At 33.4% G+C, this 18,585-nt stretch overlaps 1 protein-coding gene across 1 annotated transcript in view; it reads left to right on the top strand.

Moving 5' to 3' along the window:
* The window catches only part of LOC150101478 (protein trachealess-like), a 166,791-nt gene that overhangs the window by 117,353 nt on the left and 30,853 nt on the right, over positions 1 to 18,585 (top strand). The window contains exon 2 of the mRNA XM_090400269.1: positions 15,204 to 15,442. Coding sequence (XP_090256395.1) covers positions 15,214 to 15,442 — 229 coding nt within the window. The 5' untranslated portion in view covers positions 15,204 to 15,213. The remainder of the gene's footprint in view (positions 1 to 15,203; positions 15,443 to 18,585) is intronic.

The following is an 18,585-nucleotide window of genomic DNA, read 5'->3' as shown; positions in this document are numbered from 1 at the left end:
TTTCTTTCGTCTTCTTCAGTAATAACAATGGCATATGCAAATCTCAGATTGTTAATTCTCACCCTATATACCGATATTCCTTTTGCATCCTTCTTCATTTTATCCATTGCTCTTTCTAAATGTGCGATGAAAATGCTTGGTGATATTGGGTTTCCCCCCTGAGTACCTCTGCTTGTTCTAACCATTTCCCCAAATCCTCACCTATTCTAACTGCTGCCATTGCGTTCTTATAAACATATTTTAATATTGCTATTAGTTTTCTGTCAATTCCATAGGATTCTAGCACAGCTAATGTCATTTCTGGTCGATGCTGTCAAATGCCTTCTGAAAATCAACAAAGCAAGTATCTGTGTTTTTGTTACTAGCTTTCTCTGCTATTAACCGCATTGTCAAAATCTTAAATTGTACTGTAGTTCTATCTTTCCTAAATCCTGCTGGATCGTCTACAAGGTATGCTTCCAATTGTGTTCTCAATCTTTCTGTCAGCATCATCACCTTACCAACGTTACTTGTCAAGGCAATTGTTCTATACATTTTACATTTTAGCTTATTTCCTTTCTTGTATAATGTCACTAATATTGATTTAACCCACTCCTCTGGCAGTTTCCCTTCTTTACATAGTGGGTGCATTTCTGTAACCATACTTTCACCACCATATCTAATCATTTATCCAGTGATGTTATCATTACCAGGACTCTTGTTGTGTTTCAGCCGTCCTATTTCTTTTTCTACCTCTCCTCTTAAAATGTCCATATCAGCTCATTATCTGGTGGTGATATCTGTTTCAATTCTTCAGTCAGCTTCCCAACACTATCTAAATCTAGTTTTTATTCATATAACTCACTACATTATCTTGTCTATCCCCATACAATATTATCTTTATTCATCAATACTTTGCCTTTTTCATCTTTAATTATGGTCTCTTTTGGTTGCTACCTTCTGTTAATGGTTCTAATCATTTTGTACACCTCCCTAGTTTTATGCTTTCCATAGTACTGTTCTATATTGTTGCATTGGGCTTCTAACCATTTCATCGTATCCATTCTGACTGCTTTTTTTCACCTCATTACACTTTCTTCTATATTGCTCCTCTATTTGTTCTGATGCATTCCTTCTTATCTTCAACGTTCTTTCCTCCCGTACTAACTTCAGTGTTTCTTATCTACTCCACTTCTGCTTGTTCTTCTCTTTCTTCAACTGTATTTCTATCGCCTTCATTACTCCTTTCACGCTTAGATTCGAAGAAAAAATTTCAACTTGATGTTTGCAATCACTAAACTATGGTCCGAGTCTATATTCGCTCCTTGAAAAGTTCGACACTGCTGTACTGATGTTATCCATCTTCTTTTAATCATATCAATCATGTTCCTGGTTTGCTCATTATTTGATCGCCACGTCCATTTTCTACACTTCGTTTGCTGGAATCCTGTTTTACGGATCATCATGTCGTGGTCCACAGCAAATTCTAACATTGTTTTTCACCTCGTTCGTTTCTTTTTCAAAAAACAATATTTTCCCATGACGCTTTACCAACCATCATTTTTCTATTCCAATTTTGGCATTCCAGTCTACTGTTCTGGTGGGCAATGATAGAGGTGCACTATTATTTCAATTTCCGTGGCGCACATCGTAATAGGAGTAGCGTTGTTTAGGTGAAATGGTTGCCGCCAACTGTTTTTGATGTTCATGAAGAGCACCGTTCGTTCGCGTCCAGGTCTGGCTTCTTCAAAACCTAAGACATGAAATAACTTCCAGTACAATTGTTTTGGGGTTAACTGACGCACCCAAACTCCATTTTGCTAAAAGTCTTTTTAATATTTTGCATGCAAAATTGTATACTCGCTTGGCACCTCCGTATATAAACTAGCGTGTCCAGTGTCAGGAAACAGAGTAAGAAGAAAAACAAGAAAACACTTAATTGGTATTCCTGAAGCGTGATGATTTGATACCAGTGTTTTCCGTATGGTTCGATCTGTTATTAATGTATAAATATTTTAATATGGGAAGTGCAAATCCTCCTTGCATGGTAAAAGCTCTGCAGTGTACTTCGTGGTTCCTATAACTTCACAAAAAATCAATGAAATGCTTATCAATGATTTGATTTGTGTGTGCAGCGACATGGGTACTACAATCATTTTGATTATCGTTGCTTTCCCATTATAGGGTTAGTTACATGAATTAGTAGTTTTATCTAAGCATTACAAAGAAGGTAGTTCCAGTATTGTTAGCGACTTCTTAACGATATATTGTGTGAGTTCAAGTCTCTCATCATTAGCCTTTTGAGTATAAGTGGCGCTGAGATTCAGCAGAGAGAGAGAAAGAGAGGAAAAAAGAAGCCTCAACTGAATGTGACCAGTTTTAACTGTTGACCCACCGGGTACTTCTCAAACGGTCGTTTGACTTTTCACTCATTAAAGGAAAAGTCCCAAAAAGAAAAAAAATACACTAAATCCCTAAAGAGTAAAGAGATAACAGTAATATTAAAAATACTATTAAAATACCAGTACAAGAAGCATAAAAGCGTGCAAAACCTAATATACGGATAAAAACATATGAAAAAAAAAAAAATGGAGAGACTTGGCTCGGAAGATCCCGCTCTAAAAGGGCTCAGGAATCCTCGATGTTGGCCTTCGCAATTTGGGTTTGTTCAGGCCATTCCCCTTCCCCCTACATTAGAATGAAATGAAATTAGACTAAAATGATAATACTAATAAAATCTGAGTTTAAAAGGTCATAAAAACAATCATGTTACAAATACACACACACACACACACACACACACACACACACACACACACACACACACACACACACACACACACACACACACACACACACACACACACACACACACACACACACACACTTTAATTCTCCCCTTTGTAATGTGCCATATGATTGGAGGCCTCTCCTTAGGAACTGTTCTTCATCCAAGAGGTATTTTTCCTGCTCCAGGAATTGAGAGAGACTGGCGAAGAAGCAATTCCTAATGCGATGGGCCATATGTGATATTTTAGAACACTGATGAGAAAAATTAGTTATTTTTTGTTTTTTCTCACCGGTGGGAAAAATTGCACCTCCAGAGAAAATGAGATTCTAAGCAATTTAGTCAGCACTGGTAGAAGAAATGTCCTATAGTTTCAATTGCATGGCATACTTCGCAAAAGGGATTACAATAACTACGGAATACGGAAAATATCTTGCTAAAGCTGAATATTTTCCTGACATTTAATGGTCCTTATAAGGACTGGCTTAAAGGGGCGAAGCAAGAATGCTTCCCCGTTATCTGTATAGGACAGTGTAGGGATAAGGTGTTATTGAGCTATTAAAGCTCTAACCATGGCAGGAGGGTAACAGCAATAGCCGAGCCTCAGTTAGAACTTCATTGGCTACAGCATTACCCTCCAAGGGTATTAATCTTAATCACTGCATCTCATGGTCGATTAACTCGGTATCTTATCATATTTAATTGTAGTCCTTATAAGGACTGGCTTAAAGGGGCGAAGCAAGATTGCTTTCATCTTCCCCGTTATCTGTAGAGGACAGTGGTAGGGATAAGGTGTTATTGAGCTATCTAAAGCTCTGATCATGGCAGGAGGGTAACAGCAATTGCTGAGCCTCAATTAGAACTTCATTGGCTACAGGCATTGCTATATGTAAAGGTAAAGCCGTCTCTAAAAAAAACGGCCCGCTGAGGGGCTTTGTCGGTGAATGCTTTTCTTCGGAATACGAGCGGTTCTGCTCAGTGCTGGTGTGTGGGTGGAACCAACGCTGAGATGGACGGTCTTTCGCCCACGATTAAAAGCATTCACCGACAAAGCCCCTCAGCGGGCCGTGCCGGAGAACACTTTCGCCGGAGACTCAAATTGCTTCCTCAAGGCAAAAACCTTAAGAGAGCAAACTCAAAACTCTCGAATCTCAGCGCCCCAGGGGGTAAACAGCAACAGCCGAACCTCAGTTAAACTTCATTGGCTACTGCATTGCTATCCATTACCCTCCAAGGGTATAAATATAAATCTCCAAGGGTATAAATACAAATCTTCAAGGGTATAAATATAAATATTTAAACAACGGTATAAATAAAAATATAAATATTTAAACAAGGGTATATAAATCTCCAAGGGTTTAAACATAAATATATAAAAAGAAATATAAACATAAATATATAAATATAAATCTCCAAGGATATAAATAAAAATATATAAACATAAATCTCCAAGGGTATAAATATAAATATTTAAACAAGGGTATAAACATAAATATAAACATAATAGATAAATATAAATATCCAAGGATATAAATAAAAATATTATATTATAATAATATTATAAAAAATATATAAAAATAAATTTATATAAATATAAATCTCCAAGGATATAAATAAAAATATAAATATTTAAACAAGGTTATATATATATATATATATATATATATATATATATATATATATATATATATATATATATATATATATATATATATATATAAATCTCCAAGGGTATAAACATAAATATATATATATAAATATAAATCTCCAAAAAATTGTAAGAAAACAACTTGATTAATAATATTTGTGTATATTTAAAATAAAATGGTGTACCACATTCTAGATTAAAATTTAGATTTGAGGTTGCTACGTTGGCTCGAAATGCTTAAAATATATTGAAAACAGTTGCACAAGATAGATATCTACGTTCTTGTTTTTCAATATTTCGCAATGTTCTTTAGTGATTTCACAAACTGTTACAAATTGCCACATACTTATTTGTTATTGCTTTCGAATTTACAGAAGAAAAAAAAAATTATTGGCATACAAGAACGTTTTGATAATTTACATGGAAATGCGATTTCAGTTTATTTATTCTTTCTTTTTTATCATCACGTTTATGAAACCTTATAAAACTTCTGAATATTGTTGGATCTTTGCCACTAAGTAATGGTAATGAAATTAATAAGACTGCAATAAATTTTAACGCTGATATTATCAACAGGAAATCTGTCGGATTTTATCGGTGCTTTTGAGCATACTCTCAACTCAATGTGATAAAACGGAATTTCAAGGAATGAAGTAATAATAAAAGCATGCGATATCAGGAGACCCAAGAGTAGAGTTAATTCTTCATTTAAATATTCACATAATTTTATCATTCATTTTTATAATTACAAACTAGATTGTTAAAGTGGAGTTTTAATTGCAAACTACGATATAAACAAATTTTATAAAATTTGTTTCAGATAATAGGTCTATAGAAGTACATTGAGCAATAGCAGAACATTAGAAGTACATTCATACAGAAACAACGCAATAAATGAAAAAAAAAAACAATATTCTTTTAAATCATTTCAAATTATTTAAAAGAAAATTGTAGCCTTTATAATTAATTTGTAATGATTTAATATTTCTTGTTTTTAAATGCAAAAATTATTCCTTGCTAGTTTCTAAATGCACCGTAATTTTTATTGAATAGGAAATAGTAATCATAGAAGAGTTGCAGATTGTTTATTGTTTATTTAAAATTTATTAGATGGAGTATATTTCATTTGTAAATCAGATCTACGATCTATTATATATTATATATATTATATATTATATATATATTATATATATATATATATATTAGATGGAGTATATTTCATTTGTAAATCAGATCTACGATCTATTATATATTATATATATTATATATTATATATATATTATATATATATATATATATATATATTATATATTATATATATATTATATATATATATATATATATATATATATATATATATATATATATATATATATATATATTATATTATATATATATATATATATTATATTATATATATATTATATTATATATATATATATATATATATATATATATATATATATATATATATATTATATTATATATATATTATATTATATATATATATATATATATTATATTATATATATATTATATTATATATATATATATATATATATATATATATATATATATATATATATATTATATTATATATATATATATATATATATATATATTATATTATATATATATTATATTATATATATATATATATATATATATATTATATTATATATATATTATATTATATATATATATATATATATATATATTATATTATATATATATATTCAGATTGAAATAGCCGATTTAATATAATATATATATATTCAGATTGAAATATATTCAGATTGAAATGATTGAAATAGCCGATTTAATAAAGTGTTATTAAATCTCTTGTGTCTACATATTTTAGCAACGTATATATATATTCTACGTACGGTACACATCATTAAGAGAGAGATTTCACTAATTTATTTGTTAGTGTTAATCCCCCCCCCCTTTTGTAACGTCAATAGTCGTAAGACTGTTATGTTTCACAATCGGACGACTCTAGTGTTGCATTTCTATTTTAGGAACTATAACATAAAATAAATAATTATTATACGCAATACTGTTAATAGCGTAGTTAAAAACAGGTTCGACAATTCAATTGACAGTTCTTCCAAAATCTTAATTACGGTGGTCATAAATTTTATATACACGATTATATCTGAAAAACACTTGCAGTTGGAGTTTCTGTTGTTAAAATAGAGTTTATTCGTGAGACAAACAGCTGGAGAGTTTTCCTTACTATCATCTTTACTTTATCTCACCCAGATGCCCTTTTGACCGGGATTTAAATCAAATATTTAATTGATTTTTTTATGTCTTTGTGCAGGCTGATCGCTTTATTTTTAAAAAATCTGTATTTCACCAGAAAGAGAAATCCCCTCCCCTCCATGGCTTAGTTTTCTTGAGGAAGCCATTGCATATATACATTTTACGAGACATGACAGATACGCACATCCTTATTCATGATGGTGTTAACTCCACAAACTACAACTGCTCTCAGCAACATTTTAAACCTGAAAAACAATTATTTTATTAGGCATGCTAGAACTGCAACTCACTCGGTATCGACCATTCCCGTTGATTGAAAAGATATGGGTTCGAATCCCGTAAAGAACTTTTATAAGGGTCAACTGAAGGGAGAGTTAGTTTTCCTAACTATATAAGGAAATAACAAAGTTTCCACGCTCGCAAAACAAGTGTACTGGTCAGAAGAAAACGCACGCAGACTTTGTTAGTATTTTAAAACGTAAATAAATATTTTAATGTTCTTCCATACAATAAAAATGCATCTTCAGTGACGAAACTATACTATTTAATTGATTTGTTTGAAAGCAATTCTGTCTTGAAACATCCATCTTAAAGTTCTTAAAAGAACTGGGCGATGGACTCAGTCCTTGACTCTTTATCCCGTCATCTGAATGAAGAAAATCTGTGTGGATGGGGTGTTGTTGAGCTAAAAGCTCTAGTCATCAATCAACGGCAATAGCCGAGCCTCAATTAAAACTTCATTGATTACATCATTGCCATCTGTTACCACGGAAGTTCTAAAAAGGACTACTTCCCTTAAAACAGTCATAGTTTTTTTTTTTTTTTTTTTAAATGAAAATGAGTTATCCATTTTTCATTATGGTGTGAAAGATTGATCAGCATAAATTACATTTATAAAAAGGCTATTGGATCCAGCTGAAATATTATTAGAAGAATATTATATGAGCTACCAGATGATTAATTTATAGATCATTTTTGGCACAGTTTAATATCTACTATTGAAATATTCATTGAAATTACAAGAGATAGAAAAATCTCCTGATGACAACATGGCCATTTAAAGATATTTATTATGTAAATAAACACACACACACATATATATATATATATATATATATATATATATATATATATATATATAACTTATAAGTTAAAAGTTCATAAATGTTTATAGGCACTCTTCCTTCGTTTTTAACAATTACAAAAGGCTGCCGAGTTTAAACGTAGTCGCACCAGCCTTGAAGATGATCCACGTGAAGGACGTCCAAAAAGTGTAACAATACCAGAAATTATCGATCGAGTGTACGATATGGCATTGGATGACCTACGAGTAAAAGTGCGTGAAATTGCTGAAACTATAGACATTTCAAAAGAACATGTAGGATATATTTTGCATGAAGAATTGAAATTGAAAAAGCTTTGCGCAAGATGGGTGCCGCGCTTGCTCACAGCAGATCAAAAACGCACTTCATGAAATGGAGCGTTTTAACAAGAATAAAACTGATTTTGTGCGTCGACTTATTACTATGGATGAGACTTGGATTCACCATTACACACCAGAATTCAAACAGAGTCAAAACAGTGGACAGAAGACGGTTGTTCATCGCCAAAGACGACAAAGTCGATTCCGATTCCACCAACAGGAAAGGTCATGGCATCGGTGTTTTGGGATGCTAAAGGCATTCTGTTTATTAATTATCTTGAAAATGGTAAAACAATAACCGGGAAATATTATTCCGATCTTTTAACCAGGAGGTGCTTTAAGGATGCGTTTTTGCACATATAAACCTATATATATATATATATATATATATATATATATATAAAAGTTAAAAGTTCATAAATGTTTATGGGCACTCTTCCTTCGTTTTCGACGAAATGGGCTGCCGAGTTTAAACGTGGTTGTACCAGCCTTGACTAGACGAAAAAATTCGTGAGAAAAGACCCGGTTTGCAGAAAAGAAAAATCATCTTTCATTAGAACAATGCACCCACAAAGGTGTTTTGGCAACGGGAAAATTAAGGAATCTGCACTATGAATTGTTGGAACATCCACCCTATTCCCCAGATTTGGCTCCCTCTGATTTCTATCTCTTCCCAAAACTAAAACTCTTCCTCGCTGGTCAGTGTTTTTCTTCGAATCAAGAGGTGATTGCAGCTGTAGAGGGGTATTTTAAAGATCTTATTGATATATATATATATATATATATATATATATATATATATATACATGTATGTATATATATATATATATATATATATATATATATATATATATATATATATATATATTGTGACTAGTATCGACTCGGCTTGTACACATTTTATCTGTCTGTTTATATGTGTATATGTATTTATATGTGTTAAAAGACGGTCCGACTTTGCATTTAAATTCCAATCCGGTTTACGATCTTTATAAGGAACCGAAGATGAGTTAACCATCTCATACAGAAGTGGAAGGATTTTTTTTGTCTCGCTTAAAAGAACACTTGGAATTCACCGGCATAAACACCCTCGGAGCCTTATTTGCTTAAGCTAAAATAAATCCAGTCGAACCAAACCAATCGCATGCTAATACTATATGTGAAAATAACTCTAGAAACCAAAAGACATGAATAATGTGAACCTTGATAATGATTCTTCGCATCAATTAAGTTCTATGCAAGCTGTCTCTCTTCGTTTTTTTCCCTTCATATTCCCTTCCTATTAATAATCATTTCTGTGTGGTCCTATAGTCTGCATTTCTTCCCCCAAACGCACAATAAAGTGGAGAAATGCATCTGCTCATCGGCTATGTAAATACATCTAAGAGTTTCGTAAAATGTCCAAAGAAAAGCGAATATCGCAAAAATCAAATGCAAATATTACATTTTTAGCATCTTACATATTTGACGTATCACATCATCTTATATTTTTATATAGATAGATAATATCTATCTTATTAGTCTTAAAACATTTTAAATTTGTTTTCATTATTTCACCCTCCCCTCAACAAAACTAAAGGCTTCCAAGGGGGGGGGCGGCCCACAGTTTGGGAAGCGCTGATTTAGATGACACTTTTTATAATTTTATCTTATCATTTATTTATTTCCTTCTTTCTGTTTCTCACATCCGACTCTTTTTCTACAGCAGGGTCAATTATGGTCCAATATGGACAAGTCACGGATGTTACTAAGGCTCCTTTCAATCCCTAATCGCTTGTAAGAGCTGGCCCATACCATCGAAAAGAAATGCGCCATGTCATCATTGACTGATCTGGACCTATCTTAATCGTCTATGATCGGTCCTTCTTCTCTTCATCGTATTCTTCACAGTATGCGGCACTTTAATTGTATTGTATTGAAATTTCTTTTATTATGTGTGTGTGAAAGTTCAGCTATGGAAAAGTTTAGTATGCAAACGTGATAAAGATATGAATGTCTTTGAACATGGTTATGTATGTGGCGATGGGGTGGAAAAATATGCTTTGGGTTCGGACCTTTTAAGTATGTCTGGGGAGGGAAAAGAGAACATTCTAGAACAAGATCAAATAAACTGCTTATCTAATTAAAAGAATGGGCTAGGTGGTAATTTATTATGTCTATTCACAAATGCCAGGAGCATAAGAAACAAAGGGTTGTTGCTTTATTGAAAACGATGAGGCCTAACATTGTTGGCATTAGTGAAACCTGGCTATCAGAATCATCACATACGGTAAGTGGGATCGAGTGTAATGGGTATACTATTTTTAGGAATGACAGAAGAGATAGGAGAGGAGGAGTGCTACTAATGATATCAGATGGCTTAAGTCCAGTTAGGATAGAAACGCAAGAAAACAATGATTGTAACAATGTCCCATGTAGCGATGAATTTGTGTCTATCTGGTGTGAAATGGAGGCTAACAGAATGAAATATATGGTGGGGTGTTGCTACAGACCTGGCAACTCAGTGCAGGAGACGAACAAATGCATCGCAATTTAGCCTTATGGGTACCAAACGAGTGATCATTATGGGTGACTTTAATTTTCTAAACATTGATTAGGTAGAGAAGAAATCTCACAATAAGAAAGAAGAGGAATTTATTGAATTGTTGTGAGACAGCTTTCTCAAGCAGCATGTGAAAGAAGGAACGCGAGGTCAAAAAGTGTTGGATTTGTTCATAGCGTCAAAATGGGTCTCTGTTAAGAATATGGCTATTTTGACACCAGTTGATGACAGTGATTATCATGTGCTTTCTTGGGAAGTATCTACTTGTATTGATAAATATATCATAATTATATCAACTTAGGAGAATACTATATTTGGTCCCATTGGATCAGTTACTGAATGGAAAAAATGTCAGCAATGCATGGGAATCTTTGAAAAAGTGCTTGAATGAGGCAGTATCTGAATGTATCCATAGGGTTCGAAGAATAAATAGGTTGGGGGTGAAATGGATGTGCAACCTTATTAAGTAAGAGATCCACAAGAAGAAGATGATGCGGAAAGAATATCGTGAGAATAACAGTGAGAGAAGGTATGAAATATATAAAGCTCAGGCCAGAAAATTAATGAGTATTGTGCGGAAAGCTAAATCGAAGTATGAAAAGAAATTGGCCATGCAAGCTAAAGGCAATCCAAAAGAATTTTATCGTTATGTCGCAAGCAAAAGAAAGAATGAATGTGGAAGAATAACTTTATTGAATGCAGATGGCAGTGTCAGAAGCTAATGAGATTGTTCAATTAATGAGTGCTTTTCTAAGATATATCGACCAGGTGTATGTAACATGATGCGCTGTGCTACTGCTACATTTGGATGAAGAATTAGAGGATCATGAAAATGAGGTTGAAGAGCTGTTGTATAACCTGTATACGAATTTGTCAATAGGGACAGACAAAACCGCTGCTAAAGGAATGTTCAGCTAAATTGGGTAGGCCTTTCATATGTTTGTATAACTACCGACCTATTAGTATCTCTGGTGTGGTAGTGAAGATTTTAAAGAAGTTGGTAAGAATTCGCATACAGAAATGGAAATAAGCTATACTCTGCAAGGACCAGCATGGTTTACTAAAGAAAAGTCATGTTTTAGCAATTTGATCATATTTTATAACAATGTTACAGCTGAGTTGGATAAAGGGAATGGACACACCATGAGAATGTTGGATTTTTCTAAGGCATTTGATAGGATACCACACGAAAGGCTGCTGCAGAAACTGGAGAATATGGGATTGGAATATAAACTCTTGACTTGGATCAGGGGATGGTTGACAGACAGATATCAAAAAATGGTATACAGTGGGTGTGAATCTGCCAGATTTAAGGTGACCAGTGGTGTACCTCAGGGTTCAGTCCTTTGGCCATTGTTCTTCAATCTATACATTAATGACATCAGACAGAGTCTAACATCAGACGTGCAATTGTTTGCCGATGATGCAAAGATAGACAGGGCAATCAGGGATGGTATTGATATCCATCACTTACAAAATGATTTGAATAGGCTGGAAATTTGGGCAAACGATAATGGCTATCAGTTTAATGTTAGGAAGTGTAAAATTTGCATTTTGGCGTGATTAGAGTTCCAGCAGCATATTATTTTAGCGGAGTTATGCTACAAGAAACTGAAGAGACAAGGGTATTGGTAGATAGGAATAGGTGGATAGAAAAAGTTCAAAGGTCACATAGCAAAAGTTGCAAATACAACTCAGAGGATAATTGCGATGTTGAAGCGAACCTTGACATGTAAGGATACCAAAAAGTGGTCTAATGTTATGTTAGACAGAGATTTAGAAATTAGTTGATACAGAGAAGTAACATTATTTAGTATTATTATTAATAATGAAAACACATTTTACGTATGGACCGAAAATTTTTATTTTTTAGTTCTTATTTATATATAAATCGGTATGAGTTAAAAAAAAAAGTATTGTCCTACACATTAATTGCCTAAATGAATTAAGATTTTTGATCTAATGTATTTTAATCTAAATATTACTTTTCAAGAATTTCATTTTCTTAATTATGGAATGATTTGATATTCCTATTAAATTTCAATAAATTATTAAACTTAGTAATTTATTTCAGAAAAGAATAATTCATTTAAGCCATTTTTAGAAATTACTGGTGACTTCGAAGATATCGTTTTGTGAGGGAAAGAATACTTCAGGGATTGCATTCGCAAGCGATGTAGTCATTTGAATAAATAGAATAAAAAGGAACAGAAGTATGGTGTTTGAGAAAATTCACGAACTTATTTCTTCTTATTTTGACCGAAAATTCTTCAACTGAACTCATATATATATATAATATAATATATATAAAATAACCGATCCATTAAAGATTGTCATATGCCTCATATTATAAGGACTGATAGTCCTTATGAAAGCATATGGTTTCTTCATTGAATGAATGCTATATTTATAATCTTTTTTTCAAATGGTGTATTAATATTATTTATAATATTAATTTTTTTTACAAAATTCATTTATTTTTTCTTATAAAGCATGAAATAAAATATAATTTTCAGTAGTTTTGTATACAAATTATATATTTATATTGTAAATTCTCAGTATTTCTTAGATTTAAACTTATATCTCTTCACTTGAGAGATATATACTTATAAAAACACGTTTTTTTCGATCTGAGATGAGATGAGATGTTCCCTCCATAGCCGAAAATTTGAAAAGAAAGAGCAGCAAAGCTAGAGTTATTTTGTTTTTCAAAATTTCTGTTCATTTATTTTTAGCTCACAAAGGATTTTCCACGATATGTAAAGTACTGTCATGCCAAAACTATCATGGAAGTCGCTTACCAAACAGATGGCCATTTTATTCATTAGATCAAAAATCATTTTCTTTGACACCATATCTTCAACTGCTTATACAGACACTTTTAAACTTGCGAGAAAAGTACCGAAAAGCCAGCTAACCTACGGGAACGGTTGCTGATAACTTTCATTCCCCAAAACTCAGATTCCCCATATCCCAAACCAACTATTAATCTCTGTCTCGCTACCTATAATGCAGTCATGACAGCATGCTCCTTCGACCTCTATTTAAAGCGACTCTGTTTCTCTCGCCACTGCCAATTCCGACGGGAAATTATCCGACTCCAAACGGGTGGAATACTGATTGCTCTAGGGGAGGATGCTGGTTAGGGGTCTGATTCGATACGTTTTTGTCTTTCTTTCTTTTCCCCTCCCCCAAAGCATTTTCTCTCATTTTAAACCTCTTCTTTCTTTTATCTCAGAATTGTAAAGTAAATATTAGCAGGAATCTTTCTTTCACTTCACTCTTCGCGAACATGTAACTGTTTTTTTTTATTTTTTTATTTATCATTATTAATGTTTCATTTGGATGTAATGGAGGAGAAAGAATATTAGTGCACGCTAAGAATATATTCTGGATACAACACATCGACTTTTTGGGGCATGTTCTCAATTGCCAAGAGACTTTATGGAATACTATTATCATTATACCAATCCATAAGGTAATTCTGCTAATTTCTCTGTTTGTTGCATTAAAATGTGCAAGTTACCTTTCTTGCTGGATCATAAATACATCAGTTATATCAGAAAAAAACATATATTTAAGCTGTATTAATTGGTAATAAAACAAAAAAAACTAAATGAAAAAATAGAATAGAAAAGATTGACTATATTTTTTAATTTTTATTTCCTTTGAAATAAATAAAAATTTAAAACAAAAACATTATACACCTTTTATAATTATATATAACTATTATATTAAAAGTTAAAATAAATGAATTGGAAAATGTGATTGATTCATTCAATCCAATTCCCTTGGAGGGTAATGGATGACAATGCTGTAGCCAATGAAGTTCTGAGGCCCGGCTGTTGCTGTTACCCTCTTGCCATGAGATCAGAGCTTTAATAGCTCAATAACACCTTATTCCTACACTGTCCTCTACAGATAACGGGGAAGATGAAAAGCATTCTTGCTTCGCCCCTTTAAGCCAGTCCTTATTATTTAATAGCTCAATAACACCTTATTCCTACACTGTCCTCTACAGATAACGGGGAAGATGAAAAGCATTCTTGCTTCGCCCCTTTAAGCCAGTCCTTATAAGGACTATAAGGATGGGAAAATGTGAAAATTTAGTGATTGTTACCTTTGGAGGGTAACGGATGAAATCTGTAATAAAATGATAAATAATATGTTTAATAAATGTTAGGTGATTAACATAATTCTGCACGGTTTGTGACATATGCAGTAGTTATATCAAACAAAAAAGCATTGTGCATACAATAAGGATATGATAGGAGGAGTTAATGAAAAGTACAGCTGTTATTCGAGAAACAAGTAAATGAAATACACGCAGCCATCCCCTTTACTCGTAGATTTCTTGTCATCTTATCTTATGTTGCTCACCAAAATAAAATATCATGAATGGATGAGAATCTTTACAATATATTTGTATGTGATTAGTATAAGTAGTGGAAAAAATAGTTACTTAATTCTACAATTGACTATATTATTAAGTATTTATGAAGTTCTTCTTTAAAATGACAATTTCTTTCAATTCCTTTCTCATTTTTATCCGCAGCATCCTAGAGATGCGGAAGGAGAAGTCCCGGGATGCCGCTCGATCTCGGCGGGGGAAAGAGAACTACGAGTTTTACGAGTTGGCCAAGATGCTCCCTTTACCAGGGGCCATTACGACTCAGCTGGACAAAGCCTCAATCATTCGGCTTACCATAAGCTACCTCCGATTGCGGGACTTTACGATGCACGGAGATCCACCATGGTGCGGGGATTCATCTGCTCACAGCAAGTCAGTCAAAAGTGAGTAAATTTTTATAGCACTCAGTTGTATGCGAAGGGAAATCCCTTCTTTATACCCTAGAATGCCCCCCCCACCTCCCTCAACGATACTACACTTCAGAGATCTTCAGTTTTTTTTCCCAGTAAATAACTTGCTTTTGTTTTTAGTGGGTCTTACAAGGCAATAAAAAAACCAATTCATATAGAATATTAAGAAAAATAAAATAATAAATGATATTTATTTAAAATATTCAATTTTTTTTATATCTTTAAAAGGTTAAAAGAAGTTTTATTAGTACACTTTTTTTAAATTAGGATATGATTATGATTAATTTAGTGCAGAGGTCTGTTAAAATAGTGAAAGATAGGCAATAGTTAATCGACCGTGAGATGCGGTGATTAATAATACCCTTGGAGGGTAATGGATGGCAATGCTGTAGCCAATGAAGTTCAAACTGAGGCTCGGCTATTGCTGTTACCCTCTTGCCATGATCAGAGCTTTAATAGCTCAAAACACCTTATCCCTACACTGTCCTCTACAGATAACGGGGAAAATAAAAAGCATTCTTGCTTCGCCCCTTTAAGCCAGTCCTTATAAGGATTGATGGTGAAAAGGAATCGACAGTGAGATGCGGTGATTTTCTAGTAAGGAAATTTGGTTATGCGTAACGAAATGATACATGAACAGATTTGTATTCAGTTTACTTTCTGTATCATAATGGGTTTAATTTTTTCCCGAGTTTTAATAATCAATCCTTAGCTATGTTCAGGCATCACAACCAGAAGATGGTAAAAGTAAAGAACATTTCGATGAATCCTCTCCACACACGCGTGCTTCATATTTGTTAACCCTAACTCCAGTGTCTGAGGATAATCCATCTCTCCCCCACCACTCCCTAATTCTTTTACGAGAAAGAAGGGGGGGATGGGATTCATTACACTTATAAATTCCAACACCGTTTACTTCTATGCGAAGAACACAATGGACCTCACCCCGCAATAATGAGTCAATTGTCAGATTTTTTTTTTTTTTTTTTTTTGCTTACAGCACTGGCTATTCCCTTGTATCGCTTCACCTTAGTCGGGTGGAGAAATGGGGGAGGGGAAGGAAGGGGTGGTTATCGGCTTAACACGTTGGCGTATACTTCGCCGCTGGGGTCATCTCTCTCGTACCGTTCGACATCAAGACGTGACAAGCATCTCCTATGATTCGTATCAGGAGAGCTGTCGATTCAAGTCAAGTGACCCCTAGATATGAGCGCCCCCTACGTATCTGTCTTTACAGGGCTGGCAGTAATCGTATTTGGAAAAGGAAAATTTTATTAGGGTTCGGTGCATCTGCCCCAGGCAGATGCTGTGATTTGATTTCCGTACTGCAGACAGCTAGTGGCCATATTACTGGTTACACTCCGTCTATTGCACACTGGGAGTTCGGGGAAGAAGAAGACGGGGGAGTTTGTGAGGGGGGGAACAGAAGAATGACGAGAGGATTGCGTACTCGCTTCTTTTGAAAAGAGGCGCTAAAATTTATTTATGACCTCTATTCGTCCATTGACTGTGCTCTGACAAACGCACTTACTAACACAGAAAGAGGATCTCTTATAAGTATTCAGTAAGTCTCACTGGATCAAAGTAAATACTTAATACTTGTATCTTAATATTGGAGTGTTATACAAAGTAAATTTGTAATTTTTTTCATAAAATGCAGTAAAAAAAGAAGTAGGTCGTTAAAACACCTTAATTTTTCTCAGAAATTAAAAGTACATTTTTTTTTGCTAAAATAAAATAATTTTATTTTTTATTTTAGTAAAAATGAAATAAAATGAACTTATTATGGTCAATAGGTAAAATAAAACAGACTTGAATGTTCATAGAGTTTTCATTTATTATTATTATAATAAAGAAGCATTTACTCTTACAAAAATATAAAGAAATTAAACTAAAGTCAGTAATTAATTTATTAATGAGAAGTGTGAGGCTGTTGTTTGTTAACAAGAAACTTCAGGTTTGGAGGAAAAGATGATAACTTTATTCTTAAATCCGGTTCGAATTCCAATCGGTTTCTATATTTATTTATTTTTAGAAAAACCAGTGTTTAAAAGCCTGTTTCACATTTATAGGGGTGACAAAAGGCATTAGAAATTTTATCGCTTTTTCTGCTAAAACTGGGTACTCCTGACGGCAAGACAGCCAAAAATCCATCAGTGGTATTGTGTTGAAGATGTGCCGTATCACATAACAGTTCAATTATAGATTCAATTGAGTGCCGTATCACATGACAGTTCAATTATAGATTCAATATCTGAATACGACAATTCTGTCTCAGATTCTGCGTTCACCGTAAAAGGGTTCCTTATCCATGCTTTGTTACTGTTGATTGGGGAGGGGGGGGAGAGAAATACTCCTTCAAACTTGCCTGCAATCCTAGCATATGTTCCTTGATAACAGTTGAAATCTCATCCGGCATGTAACTCATTATATTATAATCTTTTTGTAATTCTGTTAGCTTTGTAAAAGATCTGTAATTCCCTGCTTCCACACGACGAGACCATAAATTGAGTTTTTCTGTTGCAGCTTCCACCTTCTCTTGCGACCCGGCAACCCGACATTTAGCTTTCGTGACCGGGCGCCGGGTCGTGACCCACCATTTGGGAAACGCTGATCTAGGATATTAAAAACACTATTGATAAAATAGGTGGAACCTTCGTTATTTGCTTGGAAGACATATTTTTAGAAAAGCTTTGAAGTTGGACGTATGCAGCATTTGGATTGCGTCTTTCATTACTGCAATTCAAAATAAACAAATAAATAAAAATTCAGGAAAGAATTTTAATTCATTTATTTTTAAGACGGGATAGCCTATTTTATTTTTATTTTTTTTTTATTTTATTCGATTTGATTTACAAAGCTGTTATAAAAGTTCTTCGCATCCTGGATGGGACTCGAACTCAGGCCTTTCCATCCGACTGGACTACGGAGTTTCGTTGGAAAAGAAAAGCTATTTCATGCCTGCAACAATCTCTTCGAATCTGTGCCTTCAATTTTACATTCAGGGTTAATAAGTGTGTCCATTGGAACGAATTCTGAATGCACTGAATGTGTTCAACCTTTTCGGGACCATGTGATCCATATTCAGAACTGAGGAGGACACCGATAAGAAAACA

The sequence above is a fragment of the Typopeltis vanoorti genome, chromosome 11, assembly GCF_054136105.1.
Source record: "Typopeltis vanoorti isolate ZY-2024b chromosome 11, IOZ_Tvanoo_1.0, whole genome shotgun sequence".
Lineage (NCBI taxonomy): Eukaryota > Metazoa > Arthropoda > Arachnida > Uropygi > Thelyphonidae > Typopeltis > Typopeltis vanoorti.
The sequence above is the reverse complement of the archived record's forward strand: the minus strand, read 5'-3'. Positions and strand labels throughout refer to the sequence as shown.